This window comes from Cricetulus griseus, chromosome 8 (genome assembly GCF_003668045.3).
Source record: "Cricetulus griseus strain 17A/GY chromosome 8, alternate assembly CriGri-PICRH-1.0, whole genome shotgun sequence".
NCBI classification, from domain to species: domain Eukaryota; kingdom Metazoa; phylum Chordata; class Mammalia; order Rodentia; family Cricetidae; genus Cricetulus; species Cricetulus griseus.
Genome location: NC_048601.1, coordinates 31,071,385 through 31,088,907, shown reverse-complemented (window position 1 = coordinate 31,088,907; position 17,523 = coordinate 31,071,385). Strand labels below are relative to the sequence as shown.

The following is a 17,523-nucleotide window of genomic DNA, read 5'->3' as shown; positions in this document are numbered from 1 at the left end:
TGTTGTGAAAGGAGCTTCCTCGGGGAGGTCTCCTGGGCATTCTTTCCAGCCTTGGTTCAGGTGTAACCTTACATGATTCTTCCATGGTTGCTACTGGTTCTGTGTCTCTGTGGTGCTGGTCTTTATGATCCCACTACTGTGTAATGATGTGTCCTATGAGTACTAAAGAAAGAGGTCTTCCTGTGATAGATGAACCCCAGAGGATGTAAGGGGTCCTCCTTTGGTAACGCCCCTTTGTCAGGTAGCTGAGCATCTGGGCCCCTTTTTGTATCTTGTTTCATAAAACACAGAATATTTCTCTTCTTTCACACTTGTCAGTCTCCCTGTGTCCCCCACCCATGCTGCCATTCCCCAAAGCTTGCCAGGAGCTTTGGCCATGTTGGATTGCTAGCGTTGAGCAAGCAGCCTAGAATCTAGGTGTGATTATTCTCTCTTGGCTGCTTTCTTTGTCCTGTTTGTTTTTTAGGACCCTTCATTTGAGCAGTGCATGTTCTAAATTGGTGGCTTTGTTCTCATCTCTGTGGTTCCTTGTAAAGGTTGGGTCACTTAAGGTCCTGGAGTTGGTGCTGACCCTGTTCTTGGTCCAGAAGGATTAGGTTGTGTAGTCCAGCACTTAGCAATGAGTTCTTCTAGGTGGCTTTATCTTTGAAAAGTGCTCTTGAACCTTGTGAGGTAAAATAAATAGGTGATGTGATTATTGCCTGTTTGGACTTTCTGCCTAACCATGGGACTCAGTGTCAGGTCTGGGAAATAGCTTTCATCTCTGTTCACCTCCCTTGGGTCAACAACGTTTTGTCTATGTTTCATATTTGTTAAGTGGGAAGAACAGGGGACTTGGCTTCCTGTTTGAAGACTTGGGTCTGCTCGGTCTGCCACACTACTTGTTACTCAAGCTGTACTGTAGCCGTTTCTTTTGCAGCAGGCCTTTGGTATCTTTGTGGGTACCACTAGCCTCACTTTAGGGCATTACTACTGACTATTACACAAAATTGGAGGTGACTACCTTGCCCAGATGCCTCCTCATCTCTTCTCCGACTCTGACCTTCTCTTAATCCCTTAATTCCCATCCCATGCTCACCTTGCTTATTTAGATTGGCTTGAGTGATGCAGGAGGCTATAGCGTCCTCTCAGCTTGGTAACATGGTATTCTATGTGCTGCTTTCTGTTGCTGTGTTGAAACATTGACCAAAAACAACCTAGGGAGAAAAGGGTTTATTTCACCTGAAGATTACAGTCCATCAATCAGGGAGTCAGGGCAGGAAGTCAGGTAGGAACTAAAACAGAGGCCATGGAGGGACACTACTTACTGGCTCCCCATGGTTTTCTTAGTTTGTCTCCTTATACAATTTGAGACCACCTGCTCAGGTGTGACACCACCCTCCATGTTCTGGACACTCCCATATCAATCATGATTCAAGAAAGCAACCCATTGGCCTGCCTGCATGCCAGTCTCATGGGAGCATTTTCTCCATTGAGGTTCCCTCTTCCCAGGTAACTTAGCTTGTGTCAAGTTGACAAACTAACCAACATACTTGGGAATGTCTGGAGATATTGTTAACTTATTGTAAGATTAAAATGGCTGTGAGAATACAGTTCTGTCTAAAAAGTCTGCTGCCTTGGAATGAGACATCCATGTCACTTTCCTGCAGACTTGGGTGTGCTTTAGCTGTTTAGCCTTTGGGGAGTACATAGTTCAGCAGAAGAAAGCAGTGTTGTACATGGGGATGTTGATGAAGTCAGTTGTAATGCAGGTTTTGGGCTCTGAACTCTTGTCTCCAGGTAAACTGGGGGGAACTGTTTGACTATCTGCAGTCAGTCATCTTATTTTATGGTATTTAAAATTTTCTGGTTTATCTGTATGGGTGTTTTGCCTGTATGTGTCTCAGTGTACCATGTGTGTGGTGTTCATGAAGATCAGAAGAGGGCATTGAATTTCCTGAAACTCAGCTGCTATGTTGGTGCTGGGAATTGAACCAGGTCCTCTGGAAGTGAAGGCACTACACTTAACCACTGAATTATATCTTCAGTCCCTATCAAGGTGTTTTTTTGTGGGGCTTTTCTGGGTTTGTGGTGCCGGGGATTGGCCCAGAGCCTTACTTGCTTGTGCTATTAAGCAAATTCTCTACCATAGAACTGCACCCTACCCTTGTGCTGAGATATCCTTGAACTTTAAGCTGGAAATGAATGCAGTACGTGAGATAGGCAGGTTCCCTTACCCCTATGTGTAAACATGGTCAGGTGATTGTCATGGACCATAGATCACAAATTTCTGCTTTGTCTTCATGTCTGGTTCTGGGAGTTGTCCCTTCTGAGGCTCTTCCAGTGTTTCCCTCTTTTTGCATTGATACTTGACCATTTAATCTCAGCACTTTTGTTTTGTTTTGTAAGGGAACTGCTGCTGGCATGTATCAAGATACACTGTCAGGGATGATAATTGGTACTGGCTGGTTTCACTTGGTCCCTTTGACTGTTTGTCTCTGGTATTTGAGTGTTCAGATTTAGGGAGAGAGGCTATTGTGTGTGTTTGGCCTCTTCTTTGGTGCTTGTCAGACTTTTTGAGCATGTAATATATAGTGAGATAGATATACATGCTGTTATGCTAATTATAAAACATTTTTTTTCTCTTGAAGGAGAATTTATTTTTTCCTCTTGAAAATGCCTTGTTCCCTCTAGAGATACAGTTTCCCTATTCCAGGGACCCTTAAATTAGTGGAATCGTTAATACATGAAGGAGTGGTCTTAAGAAAATTGAACTAGCCCAGTAGTAGTGGCATACCTTTAATCCCAGCACTGAGGAGGCAGAGGCAGGTGGATCTCTTGAGTTTGAGGCCAGCTTGGTCTACAGAGTGAGTTCCAGGACAGCCAGGGCTACACAGAGCGACCCTGTCTTGTACTCCCCCCCCCCCAAAAAAAAAAAAAAAAAGAAAAAATATCTAGGGACCTGGGCACCATGGTATATGCCTACAGCCCCAGATTTTGGGAGGTAGAGGAGGGGAGTTGACAGTTCAAGGCCACCAAACATGGGTGACTTAGCAAGCAAACAAAACAAAAAAAGGAAATTGATGCTGGAACATGTTTAGAGAGATGTATTTCCTTGGTACTGTACACCCTCATCGTGTGCTTGGATGTACTTTATTTCTACCAGTTTTTAACTTGAAAGTGTCCTTGATGAATTATCAAGGAAAATGAAAAACAAAAGGAGGGCCCCACCTCCCTGGTAGAGTGCTTATTTAGTATACAGAGGCCCTGGGTTTATCTTCAGCACTGAAAATCCTTATGAAACCCTGGATCCTTGGCAGTTGGGCCAATGGAGCAGATGGAAAAGCCACATGCCTCAAGTCTGAAACTCTGGTTATGAGTCTTCAGGTATTTGTTGTTTGACTTTGGGAGAGTTACTTCATTTCTCTGAATTCTCTCATAAGTAGATGTACTGTGGAAATGAACAGAAATTAAACTCATCTTTGAATATATACAGTAGGATCACGGAATCATAGGTATTAAGATGATTGTGTGCCTGTTCTTCAGGCACTATTATGCCAGATGCTGGGTTAAGTTTTGCAGTGACTGTGGCAGGGAGGAGCCAGGGAAGTGCAGGGTCTTGATGTGGGTTGTATAGTCCCATGCCCACACTGAACTGCCTGGTAGGTAGAGTTTGGCCAGAGTGCTCAGCATCTGCTTCTTGAAGGAATAATTACAGGGCAATGGCAGAAGAAAGAGAAGTACTCATTTTTTGTGAGCGAAGCATCTTGTGAACAACTGTTCATTCAAGTTCTTTCCCTCCATTTGCTAAGTTTCTTCCTTCATTTCTACTTTCCAGTAAGTCAAAGTGGTTACTTGTGACAAAAATCTTAGACCTGTGCCATTCTGAGGTCAAGACAGGTGTTGTTGGTAGAAAGGCAACAGGGCATTGGTGCTGTTGCATATCTTAGGGGTAGACTTAATTGATATGGGTGAGCATTGCATAGATGGGAGGGAAAATATGAGAAGCTGAATGCATTAGTTTTTCTGTTGCTAGGATAAAAAACCTTGACCAGAAGCAACTTGAGGGAAGAGGCAGGTTTATTTTACTTCAGCTCACAGGTTACAGTCTACCTCTGAGAAAAGCCAGCAGAGGAACTCAAGCAGACACCATGAAGGAATACTGCTTACTGGCTTGTTTATTCCTGCTTGTTCAACCTGCTTTCTTATAACCCAGAACCACCTGTCTAGGGTGATACTGCTTGAAGTGGGCTGAGCCTTTCCACACCAATCATTAACTAAGAAAATGCCCCACAGACTTGCTTAACAAGAAATCTGATGGAGGCGTTTTCTCAGTTTAGGTCCTTCTTCCCAGGTGATTTAATAGCTTATGTCAAGTTGACAAAAACTGAGCAGCACAGTGAACATCTGTGTGTCTCCATGTTTCCAGGTTTGTCAAGGACCCCACACAGCTCTGTGTTGTTTGAAAAGGATCCTGGGACTTCTAAGCAAGTCATAGATTGGGGCTTTGTTTTTTTTTTTTTTTTTGTTTGTTTTGTTTTGTTTTATTTTTCAAAACAGGGTTTCTGTGTAACAGCTCTGACTGTCCTGGAACTCACTTTGTAGATCATGCTGGCCTCGAACTCCTAGAGAGATGTTTTTACCTCCTGAGTGCTGGGGTTAAAGGCGTATGCTACCATGCCTAGCTTGGGGCTTTGTTAAAGGATTCTCTGGAGAAGGGCTAGAGTGGGACCGTGCATTCATTTGTAAGGAGTTACCAGATGGTAATATCGAGGAGCATCACAGCTCCTTGGCAGGGATGCATTTAGATTCCATAGTGCCTGCCAAGTGTGCTTATCCCTGGTCATCTCATGCTTTGGGTTCTGGGTGGCCAAGGCTTCCCTTGAGCAGGTACATGTCTCCTGCTGCAGCAGTGTTGCCCTAGCTGGGCAACACTGGGTGTTTTCCTTCTTTATCCTAAGTGCTTACTGGGCTGCACAAGGAATTTGGAGAGCTTTAGTTATGGGTCTCATGTAATATCACTGGACTTTGGGACATGGTCTAAAGATTTGCATTGAGGTGTGAGTAATATTCTTAGTATCTTAACTAAAATTACAATGGTAGGACTTGAGGATTGAGGCTCATGAGCTGTGATCTGGAGTTTGGGAAATATTTTGGGATGTCTACCTGGTATCAGGTGGTGGTCAGCTTTGAGTACATGGGACATTTGATTTGCCAGACTTCTCCAGGAGTTGAAGAGTGGAGAATGTGGTTACCTAGCCCTGTGTGGTATGGTTGAGAGCCATTGCCAAGCACCCATTCTGATCACCCCAGACAGGTCTTGAGTGTGTCGATTCTGATACTGTCAACTGGTATCTTTATGAATGTAGCCATTGGTGGCTCTTTGGAAGCTCCTAGTGTAGCTCTTAATTATTCAGGAAGCTCTGCTATATGGTGGACTGTGTTTGTGGCCTCCAACGCCCACCTTTAGAACTGTCTGTCTTATAATCCTTCTGCTGTTTTACTGCTGGAATGAGCAAGGATTCGTTTGGTTTTCAAGCATGCTCTCACCTTACTGTAGCTTTTTTCTTTTCTTTTCTCATGGGTCATAAACTTACAGCATTGTTTCATTTCATTGTTTCAGTAATTTTTAAGTAAAATGTAAATTTTACCATGTTGATGAAAATAATTATTTTGAGCATTCAGCACTTAGCTTGAGCATTTATTCTTAAGGCAGTAGGAGAGTGCTGGGTGTTGCAGTGGAGCCTAAGGTTAGATGTGGGTTCTTGCTCAGGAGGAACTCATAGTGGGCCAGTCCTGTCAGTAGTCACTTGTCAGCTGGTGCTTCTGAAAAGCAAGAGGTCAAGTCAGTCTTCAGGTTCACCGTCTGACACAAGTCATCAAATTTGCTTTCCTTAATCATGGTCTGCTGGGAGCAAGTGTGTTGTGTTGGGGGTGGGGATCACTGGCCTTGGACTTAAAGAGGATGGCATTTGAGTGTGAACTATGTGCTTTAGGGTAAGTATCCTTATATCTCCCATCTTTCCTCATCTGTATGGTGAGATATGTATGATTGCCATATTTGTGAGGAAGTGCTTAGGGAAAGAATGTAGCTTGTTTTTGAAATTTTTGTTTTCTCAGCCATGGAAAAGCTGGGTATTTTTTTTTTTTCACAAACTAAGAGGGTACTGAAAACCAAGGATGCAGCTCAGAAGTAGTGTGCTTGCCTAGTATGTATGAGGCTTTGGGTTTCATCCAGAAATTACATAGAAATCCTAAGATATAACCAGGCATAATAGCACATGCCTTTAATCCAGCACTTGGGAGGATAAGGCAGGTGAATCTCTGTGAATTCCAGGCAAGCCTGGTCTACAGAGCAAGTTCCAGGACAGCCAGAGCTATTATACAGAGAAACCCTGTCTCAAAAAAACAAAAGATACATGTCTGCTGGCATTTTCAGTGCCACTTTGTAGTTGCACTGTAAAGATATTTCAACGCCAGATGATTTGAAATGCAGGAAATAGATATCAGCACTACCTCACAGTTAAAAGAGTTGAGGGTCCAATGGGGCCTAGCAAGCTAGCTAACACACTAGTTTCTGGAACATGGGGCTGTTGAAGATGGACCTGAATCTCCAGCCCTCCTGAGCTGCCACATATACCAGCTCAGCGCCCTTTCCCATAGATAGTGAGGAAGATGAGAAGCTTGAGAGTGGGGTTGGGGAAGAAAATTTGTGTCACTAATAAAATAGGTTAAGCTACATTTCAGATTGACTCACCTTTGACCTCTTCCCAGAGGATGTCTTGAAGGAACTTCCCCAGGGCCTGGCCATGCTGCTGGTACTGAGCTCCTGACAGCTTGATACCAACGTCAAAGGGAGCGTTGAACTAGGAGGTAGAGTTGGGAGGGCCTGAGGCTTTATCCTGCCTGCCCTGCCCCAAACACCCACCTCTTCCCCAGGGAGGCCTGGCCATGTTGGCCACTTGGGTATCTGAGTGGTCTGTGAATGTAATCTTAGAGTCAGTGGGGAGTGCTAACTGGTCTGGTACTCTCCCTGTCCTCAGGTCAAGCCTGGAAGACACCTCTCTGTGTCACAGATAGAGGTGATAGTCAATGATTTAGAAAGCAGGATTCTGAAATCTGCCTAGCCCCAAGTCCTTGCTTGGTGTGGGCACAGGCTCTGTCAGGCTGCTAGGCATCAGGTGAATGGTAGCCTGCTCCTCAGTTTGTTTCGGGCTGTAGGAAGTATGAGTAGGATGGGGAGTGCTGGGACTTTCAGGGACCTGGAGCCCTTCCAGCCTTCTCTTCAGCAAGTGCTAATTGTTCTCCTCACACTCCATTGTCTGTGCAAGCTGGTCAGATCACCTAACCATACTCTATTAGGGTCACTGCCAGGGCTTACACCCTAGTACTGGATGGTCAGGGGCATGTGAAGTGGCAGCATTTGATTCTCACACAACCTGGGAAAGCCCCTTCTTCTTTGATTCAGGGTCCATCTGTTTAGTGTGGTGGAGATTGTTGGTGTTCTGTCTACAGACCTGATTTTGAAGAGAAAACCTTTGAGGAGAGATGGAATCCCAAATGACAGGGCAAGCAGTGGTCATACTCTATGCCCAGTACTTGCTACATAGGCCAGATGTTGAGGATCATAGGAACTAGGAAATGTTTAATCCTGGCCCTGTGCTAAGATTTCTTTCCTAAAAGAACTAAGTGCAGGACTTGTGGCTGGGGTAGCCACCTGCCCAGTGTGGACTTGGCTGTCTCAAGACAGTGTCCATGCCGTGTCATCGAAGGAACCTTGAGGAGCCAGGGGAATAGTTTTCAGGGTCAAACTTCCTGTGGAGCAAGGGTTTATTTGAGAAGACGCTCCAGAGAGTCAGAGACTGAATTTGGTGATCTTGGCATTGGCATTTGCCCTTGACTAGAGAGGAGGATGGGGGAAGGAAACCCAGACCTGTTGGCCTTGGGTGAGTTCACCTTTCAACTTGGGTTTCTTATCTACAAAGTTTAGTCAATGATGCCAGTCTTGCTTAGCTTAAAGGGTTTTTAAAAGAGTAAATGATCCATGATAACGGTAGAACAGGGCTGGAGATGTGGCACTTAGCAGAGCACATGCCTAGCAGTTGTGAAGCCCTCGGTGTGCTCCCTGCTGCTCAGTTAATCATGGTTGCTGTGTTTGAAGATGAAGTTTCATGTAGAAACACAGTATAGGGACAGACATCGCCAGATGCTACTTACAGTTCCCAGGGGAATCCTAGGTGAGCTGCTGAGAGGCACCTATGGGTTCCTTTATTCCTTTCTCCCAATCCTTGAGCTGTTTGTGGTTTTTCTTTACCCCATGCAAAATTCTTCAAAGCAAAACTGACTCCATTAGGCTAGTGGTGTATGAGCTAGCCAGCCTGCACTAGCAGCCCACTTACCTCTCCATAACCAAGGCAGGCCTGAGAGGCCTGGGATAGACAAAGACTTTCTTCTGTCTGTGTCTCTCCATCTGTGCTCCCTGGCTCTTTGTGACCCCCTGGAGTCTTCTGACATCTTTGCTGATCCTGGCTGCTCCCTTGCTACCCTTGCAACATTTAGCTCTTTTGTGCCAGAGACCCTGACCCCCTTGCAGAGCTGTTGTTGCTGGACTCTTAATTCATGAGAATCTTGAAAAGCTTATACTCCATTCTACCCCACCCAATTCCCATTACTGTCACAAGAACATACTGGTGCCTGGGTACCAACCCTGATCTCCAGTTCCTCCTCTGTCCCTTCTGCCTGTCCTCTGCCCTCGGGGTGGAGCCAGCCTTCCAGAGATCGTGGCTGCAGTTTGGCCTGTGGCTTCTTGGATTCCTTTCTCTGCTAGAAAGGAAAAGAGGGTCCCTTTATTTTTCTTAAAATTTATTATTATATTTACTTATTTTGAGATAGAGTCTCACTATGTAGCCCAGGCTGGACTTAAAATTTGAGGCTCATCTGCCTTTATCTTCTAACGTTGGGATTATAGTGTGCACTACCATGCTTGGATGAGGTTTTCTCTTTAGGGACTTAAATCTGCATATCCTACCAAAAGCAGAATTGGGTCACATCAGAGTCCTCCCTTAAGCTTGAAGGCCAGAGAGATGGAGCCACTGCTGCTCGTCATGGGCCTAAAACAGACCGTTTTAGATATGGGGCTTGTGGAGACAGGCTTACCTGGGCTTTCTGGTGCTCTGGGCTCAGGAAGCTGGAGCCTGTCATGGCCACATCCATCCAGAGCACACTGAGTAGCAGCAGACTGCAGATGGTCCCTGAAGACAGCATGGCCTTGGTGGTGGGTACAGGTTGCCCTGAGAAAAGAGAGTCTTCTGGCAGCATACCTATCTCTATGATACGCCTTAGATTTTGTTTAGGTTGGAACCCAAGAAACTTCAAGAAGGGTAGAACCTGGAGTGGAGACTGCTGAGTGAAGCAAGACTCTCTTGTCTTAAAAGGGTGGGAGAGCTGAAGGCTGAACTCTGTCTTTTCTAAACTAGAAGGCTGTGGTGTTCATCCCACTGTCATTTGTCCTAAGCCCCCAGGAGCCTGATGATGGAGCTAATTAGTTCTTTATTCAGCTTTTTCTCAGCAGCCAGACTAAACGTAGGTTGTCCACTGTCCCTTTTGTTCAGTGAGCTCACTGACACCCAGAGAAAGTAAGTAAATGGCCAGTAGTGAGTAATTTAGACCCCTATGAGCACATACAGTTGTGCATACACATACACACATACACAAACACACAACACAGCCTACCTGGAATGCCTCTGAGGTTGTGGTGCCTGCTGCCTGACTGCTCCTTATATAGGAAGCCTTGTGTTTGTTCAGATCTAACAGCCTTATCTTTGAGGCTGTCTACTTTGTGTGGGCAGTATTGCATTCCTTGGGAACTAATATTCTACTCCCTCCCCACTGTTGAAGAACAACAGTGGCAGTCAGGTGCTCTGAGAGGTATCATACGCAGTTAGCTTCTGTTGGGACAACAGCTCCTGATGTCTCTGTGGTACCCATGTGGGTCTGGCTCTGCTAGAGTGTTGGCAGCTCTGAGGTCTGGCTTAATTATGGTGTGACCTTGGCTTGTCCCCTTCCATGTGAGATGATATTGCCACCAGGAGAGCTTTAAGATTTTGTTCAGCTTTGCCCTGCTACTGTGCTTTTATAGCTTCCACATAGAAGCCTGATTTTGGGGTGTTCCCCAAGATGGGCTGAACTGTCTTCCCTAGGGAGTGAGTAAGGGGGAATGCTCACCTGGTGGCCATGCTTTATTGGTGTTCTGTGTGGTAAAAAGACAACTGTTTGGTCTTTTGTTTTTGTTTTGAACTTTTAGGCATAGTTTCCAGGGCCTTGTACTTGGTAGGCATTTTCCACTGAGCCATACCCCAGCCTCATCTGGTGTTTGCTAACCTGGCAGCTTGCCTCTCTGTCCTCTGTCTGGTATCAAGGCCCTAGGACAAGGGATGCCCATTGTGGAGGAGCAGATGAGATGGACCTGGTGATAGGAGTCCTGCAATATAGCTTTGACTGGGGAGAGTTCTAGGAAACTTTCCCACAAAGATCCCTTCCCCTTGCCTGCTAGTTCTTTGAGGACAGAGTGGGAATACGTTATAACTGATAATGTGGCCCGCAGGAGGCAGCTGTGTTGAACCATACCCATGGTTGTGATATACATGCCAAATTCTGTTGGCCCTAGGACTTGCAACTTCTAGAGGACTTCATGTAGTTGGATACTCTTCAGTAATGCTCTTAAGAAAAATAGGGCTGGGTTGGTGCATGCCTTTCATTCTAGCACTTGGGAGTTGGAGGCAAGTAGATCTCTGAATTCAAGGCCAGCCTGATCTATAGAGTTCCAGGACAGCCAAGGCTACACAGAGAAACCTTGTCTTGGAAAACAAAATAAAAAAGAAAAATAGGATGTCTTGAGGGCTGGAGCCTATAGATCTCTACCTGGGGCAGTACAGGCTTCTGATTCCAGACACACTGCTTTCTGACCTGTCCCTGCTGCCACAGTGATAGTGACATTGCATCGACATGGCCACTCTGGGTGGATGTCCAGTTAAAGGGGCCTTGATAACAGAATAAATGATTCAGGGCCCCATGACATCCTGAACTACTAGATAGTCTTGGGGGAGATTGGGCCCTTTGGGAATTCTAGTGACAGGTGAGGCATGGGCTGCGTTGTACCTTCTCTAAGTAAAAGACCATCTGGCAGGGGTAGCTGAAATCCTATGTTTAGTCCTAGCCGCACATAACTATATTACCAGGCACCTTCATAGCCCTGTCACCCACCTGAACTTAGAAACCATTTGGCCCTGGGGCCCAGAGGGGCTGAATATGGAGGTGGTGAAGAAGCACCTGCAGCCCTCCAGTCTGGGAGGACAGAAAGCCTATGCATGGTGATCAGGCATTGGCTGAGATAAGAGCTTGTCTACTTGGTCCCTGGAAGCTTCTGGAGGCAGGAGGTACAGGTGTTGATCTTAGATAAGGCCACAGGTGAGCAAACAACAAATTGCTGGCTATCTAGGGACAGAGCTGGCACCCTCTAGTAACATACCTTGGCATCTAGAGTGTAGGTTATAGCAGGGAGGAAGGTCTGGTGATGGAAGAAGTGTGGAGGGAGAAAGTACTAGAAAATACCTAACCACCCACCCAAAGCTGTGGGAGAGGGATGGGGCTGGGAAATGTGCCTCCATCCTAGCAACAGGAGCTTGGAGAAGACTGTATGACTCCAGAAGGACAGGTGGCTTCCCTACAACCTCCTCCCCTTTTAAAAGATTTATTTATATATATAGGTATTTTGTCTGCATGCATGTCTGCAAACCAGAAGAGGTCAAATCTCACGGGACTACAGTTATAAACAGTTGTAAACCAACATGTGGGTGCTAGGAATTGAACTCAAGACCTGGAAGATTTCAGTGCTCTTAACTGCTGAGCCATTATTCTAGCCATTTCTCCACTTTTTAATTGTGACCAAAACCAAATTGGCAGCTCCAAGAATGGGAGCCAGGCTAATTTATTCATTCTATCCAATGGTTTTTCAATCAACTAGCTAGGGTTAGGCTTTTGAAATGGTCCCAGTTTTGAATAGCTTTCTGTTCTGAGATCCCTCAAGTACATCGTGTACACTTCCTCCTCAGACCTGAAGCCAAACATGTGCCTAAAGAAGCAGTTGTTTCCATTAGTGGGAACTCTTTGTGCAAGCACATACACCCCTTTACATGCACTGTGTACACATGCTGGTGGAGGTCGGTGGTTAACATTAGGTGTCTTCCTCGATTGCTCGCTAGTTAACTTACTGATACAATCTCTCTCTCTGAATTGAGAACTTGCCAATTCAGTTTTTCTAGCTGGCCAGCTTGTCAGGGGTTCTCTGGTCCCACATTCTGGGCCTTAGGATTTCAGGTAGGCTGCCATACCTGCTCAGTTTTTAAGAACCCCCCCCTGGGGATCCACACTCAGGTCCTCGAGCTGTGTAGTGTTCTTGCTGAGGACCTGAATTCAGTTCCCAGAATCCATGTTGGGTGATTCAAAACCATCTGTAACTCCAGCTCCGGGGGACCCAGTGCCCTTTCTGGCCTCTGTCAGCACTTGCACTCATGGGCACACACCCAAACACAGACACATACATATACATATAATTTAAACATAAAACAAAAAAGGTAAACTGTCATTTTTACACTGTTACGGAGTCTCCTTTTGCAGCTTCACTTTGCATAGGTTGAATTAGGGACAACTATGATCTGGAAATAAAACATGGAAAAGTCTGGAAATAAGCAATTCATATGTGTGGTTATTTGTTTTTATTTTATTTTTTTTTGGCTTTTCGAGACAGGGTTTCTTTGTGTAGCTTTGGAGCCTATCCTGGCACTCTTACTATATACCAGGCTGGCCTCAAACTCACAGAGATCCACCTGCCTCAGCCTCCCGAGTGCTGGGATTAAAGGTGTGTGCCACAAACACCCAGCACGTGTGGTTATTTGTGTCTTTTTCCCCTCTTGTTTTGAGATAAGGCTTGGCTGTGCTGTATGTAGGCTGGTTTAAAATTATTCTGTTAAAGTGATGTTCCTGCCTCATACTCCAAGGAGTGTGGGGCTAGATACATGGCAGAGACCTGGTTCACATATTTTAAGTAAGTTTTATTATGGTTTATTGTTAAAATTGTTCTTTTGTGTATGGTGGACTTGAGTTTGTAGGTATAAGCTCTGTGTGTGCATGTGGGGGCCATAGCAGGATGTTGGGAGATCCAACACCAACCCTTTGAGTTTAATAGTTTTTTAAATATGTTGGGGTTTAAGGTCCCTAAGTTTTGTTTGATGAGTATTGTAGCAGCAAATGAGCAACAATCTGAAGCATTGCTGGGTAGAATGTTCTGTATGTTAGGTCAAGTACAAGAATGGCTCATATGTGCTGTAAATGTACTGAGTTTGAATGCTCTTTAGGTTCTGTTACTGAATGAGAATTGAAATGTCAGAAAATTGGAGCTGGTTTCTTTATATATGTTCCTGCTCCAAGTGTCTGGAAGTTCCTGTTAAGGGCAGACGGTTTTGGATTGTTAGGCCTTCCCAAATTGACCCTTTTATCATGTTCTGGTGTCTGATGGCATTTCTCCTTCTAAAGCCTGTTTTATTTGACAGAAACAGATAAACTTGATTCTTTCCTTTTGATTAGTATCTGATATGTTTGCAGCATTTTTATTATTTCTTCCCTTTGTGTTTAAAGTGGAGCTAATATAGTCTGGTCATACTGATTTAGAGATTGGTCTTGCTTGCAGTCCCTTAGCTGGGATTCTAGCATATGCCACTATTGGGCTGATTTTTCCTCCTCTCCCTTCCTTGTTCTTTCTCCATTTCCCTTCTCTTTCCATTCACTTTTCTTCTGGCTTGAACTGGACTCATTTGATCGTCCTGAAGCCTCAGTCTCTTGAGTAGCTGTGATTATTGTTGTCACTACACCCAGCCATGTGGTTTGATTGTGTGTGTGTGTGTGTGTGTGTGTGTGTGTGTGTGTGTGTGTGTGTGTGTGTGTGTATGTATGTATGTATGTATGTATGTGGGTAGTGCCAATATGTATACAGGCAAGAGACTGGCATCAGGTGCTTCCCGCATTTATTTACCTCCACCCCAATTTTCTTTTATAATGTATGTGTGTGGGTTTGTCTACATGTGTGCAGGTACTTGTAGAGGTCATAAGTGGGTGTTGATCCCCTGGTGCTAGGATTACAGGAGTTATAAGCCACCTGATATTGGTGCTGATAAGAGAACTCTGATCCTCTGTAAGAGCAATGTGTGCTTTTAACCACTGAGGTCTCTTCTTATCCCTCCACCTTACTTTTTGACACAAGGTCTCTCACTGAACCTGTAGCTTGCCTGTTTGGCTAAACTGGCTGCCTAGCATGACCTCAGGATAATCCTGTCTTCATCTCTCCCATTTTATTGTGTGGGTTCTTTCTAGCCTTTGCTTGTTATTAAGACAGTATCTCACTGAACTTGAACTTGCTATGTAGCTGAGACTGGCACTGGATGCTTGGTCCTGCCTCTATCTCCTGAGTGCTGGAATTACAAGTACATGCTACCATACCAAACATCTTGTTCAGATCTTGAATGTTTGGTAAAGGCTGCTTTTGCCAACCTGTGTGCTGGTGAGAGGTGTGATATAATGGAAGATTAAGGTAGTGAGGAGATATGCCCATGAAGAGGATACTGGGGTCCCGGTCCCTTTCTCTTCTTGCTTCTCCCTGTCATGAGGTGAACAGGCTTCTTCCTTTGCCTTAAATTCCCACCATGATGTAGGTAAACCACAGGCCAAAGGAACAGACCCAACGAACCATGTACCAAAAATCCCGAAATTTTGAGCTAAGGCATTTTGTCATAGTAACAGAAAGCTAATAGATCTTTATTTTATAAAGACATCTTTATTTTAGCAGGTGTGGAGTTCTGAGTTTTCTTTCATCAGAGATGTTTTGTTTGATTTCTGATGACAAATTGGCTGCTATTCCTTTATGTGTTCTTGTGACTATAGCATGTATGTCTCTGACTGCTGCTGTAACACCCTTAATGTGCCCAATGGTTGTGGAGGATTAGGGCTTTAATTATATTTGGGGCAGGGATTGAGTCAGGGTTTCTTTTTGTATGTAACAGACCTGGCTGTCCTGGAACTCACTTTGTAGACCAGGCTGGCCTGTAGTGCGCAGAGATCCACCTGCCTCTGCCTCCCAAGTACTGGGGTTAAAAGCAGTGTGCCACTATGCCCGGCAAGGGTTTTAATTTTAATTGTGGAAAAATATTTGGCTGTCTCTTCATATTTCTTCCCCCTGTACTTTTCCTTTTTTTGCCCTCTTCCCTCAGGACTCCCAACTACACACAGGCTAGACTATATGGTATTGCCCCACAGATCACATTATTGGTTCAATTTCTCAGTCTCCTTTTCTGGTAATTATTTGGTTCCTTCTGGTAAGTGTTAAAATTCACATATCTTTCTAACTGTGTTATCTAATCTGAGTACTTCCAACTAGAGTATATTCTAGAAATTCCACTTACCGAGTTTTTAGGTATTTCTCTCATGTTCATTTTCCTTTACATTCTTGAAAACGTAACAGCTGCTTTTAAAGTTCTTAGCTGCTACTTCCATGGTCTAACTTTTTTTTTTATTTTTTTGAATGGTGTTGCTATGTAGTCTAGGCTAGCCTGGAACTCACCGTCTCCTGCCTTACATACACTCTTCATTCTGCCTCCTTTCCTCCTTTATCTGAGTATGGAACCCAAGTCCTCACAAATTCTGGGTAAGCATTTTACCACTGAGCCAAGACCCCAGCCATGTATCTTTTCCACTTTTGGTTGAACCATATTGTCCTCCTTTTTGCACACCTTTAGTTTTGATCTGTAAGCAGGATATTCTGGTGTTTGAGTTGTTCTGCATTTTGTTATATTCCTTTAAAGCAGTGGTTCTCAAGTTGTGGGTTGTGACTACTTTGGGAACTGTATTAAAGGGTGGTAGCATTAGGAGGCTTGAGAACCACTGTTTTAAAGAATGTTAGGCTTTCTCACACAGTGAAACCACAATAGATTCCTTTGGCCTTTGCCAAGGCTGCTTGGCTTCAAGAACAAACCTTAATCTGGGCATGGTTTACACACCTTTAATACTAGTAGTCATCAGGTAGAGGCAGGAGGCTGAGTTCAAAGCCATCCTTAGCTATGTATCTATCCAGCTCCAGGCCAGCCAGGTAAGGTGTAATAGCTGGGTGTTTGAGACAGGATTGCAGTATGTAGCTCTGCCTGCCCTGGAACTCAGACAAGGCTGGCTTTGAATTTTTGACAGTTCTCCTGCCTCAGCTTCCCAAGTGCTGGCATTACAAGTGTGCCCACCATGCCTGACTATCATCATTCTTGGAACTTTCCCTAGTGTAGTACTGTGAATGTGTTCCATTGACTTACCTCCGGTGTGGACACCAGAGATTGTTTTGCTCTCAGCCACTTAGAGCTATCTTTCCTATCATCTTAAACTCTTAGGGTCACAATTTCACTTACTGTAGCCCCATACCATCTCAACTAGCCTAAGCTACAAAGAGGTCCCTGGCTGCCGTGTGACACTGTGTCATATCATCTCACTCTGTTGAGAGCAGCAAGCAGCATAGGAAGCCAGGCTTGTCCTTAGGCTGACAGACTTCCATTCTCTATGAGCTGAGAAGCACAAGAAAGCTTCTTTCCAGCCCTTTTCTCACACATATTATGAAAGAAAGGAAACTGGTTTTCATGCAATTTCCAGAGGGCTTGGGTTCTATGGAGTGACTTGGGAGGCTATGTGGGCAGGTACTAGCATCTCCTTACTTCAGTTCCACCCCTTAACATGACAAAACAACAGGTTTGGCTTATGAACAGTAAAAGGATAGATGGGAGCTCTGCAGGTCTCCTGAGGTAACTGGTAAGTAAAGGTTTGGTGTGAACATACACTGTGGCAGAGGAATAACAACACCCACTCATCAACCCCCCACCCCACCCCCACCTCTGGTTCTGCAGTGGATAAGTTTGGGGTAAGGTGGGCTAGAACTCTAATCCTGACTTTCTCTTTAGCAAGTGGATAAGTCTGTCTCCTCTGCCATATTGCTTACCTGAAATCCAGTGTAAAGGACTGCTAAAGCAGCAAGTGGTAGATGGTAGCTATTATTGTTACTTACTGCTGGTTTGGGTGATGGTTTCAGGACTTCTGCTGGGAGTGGTACCTGGCTTAGGATCAGAATTGATTTCCCATCATAGCCTTATGTTTGAATGCTGAGTTAACATTCCTTGCCTGGCATATACGTGTGTTAGCATCTCATTACCTATTCTTGTTTGTTTTTGAGACTAGGTTTCTCTGTGTAGCCTTGAATGTCCTGGAAATTGGTTTGTAGATCAGGCTGGCCTCAAACTCAGAGATTCACCTGCTTCCTGAGTGCTGGGATTAAAGGCGTGCACCACCACCCGGCTTCTCATACCCATTCTTTAGGACAGAAGTCATCACTCCCATCCCATGGAGTAAGTGCACCCAGAAGGGGCTACTGTCCTTGAAGGCCCAGCCTGGAAAACATGGCTCACACAG

At 44.8% G+C, this 17,523-nt stretch overlaps 1 protein-coding gene across 4 annotated transcripts; it reads right to left on the bottom strand.

Annotated features, from left to right (window-relative positions):
* Positions 1–59: 59 nt before the first annotated feature.
* Positions 60–17,443, bottom strand: Ghrl (ghrelin and obestatin prepropeptide). Of its 4 annotated transcripts, XM_035449006.1 has the most exons (5): positions 9,136–17,443; positions 8,686–8,802; positions 6,737–6,845; positions 1,079–1,196; positions 60–664 (listed from the first exon to the last, which is right to left on the bottom strand). In XM_035449006.1, exons 1-4 carry the CDS (start codon positions 9,295–9,297, stop codon positions 1,084–1,086), a joined length of 501 nt encoding a protein of 166 aa, XP_035304897.1. In that variant the 5' UTR covers positions 9,298–17,443; the 3' UTR covers positions 60–664; positions 1,079–1,083. The 4 variants fall into 4 exon arrangements, with proteins under 4 accessions (XP_035304897.1, XP_027284920.1, XP_027284921.1 ...); XM_027429119.2 differs by lacking the exons at positions 60–664; positions 1,079–1,196 and adding an exon at positions 5,660–5,805; XM_027429120.2 differs by lacking the exons at positions 60–664; positions 1,079–1,196 and adding an exon at positions 5,660–5,805 and having other exon boundaries at positions 8,686–8,799.
* Between the last annotated feature and the right edge of the window lie 80 nt (positions 17,444–17,523).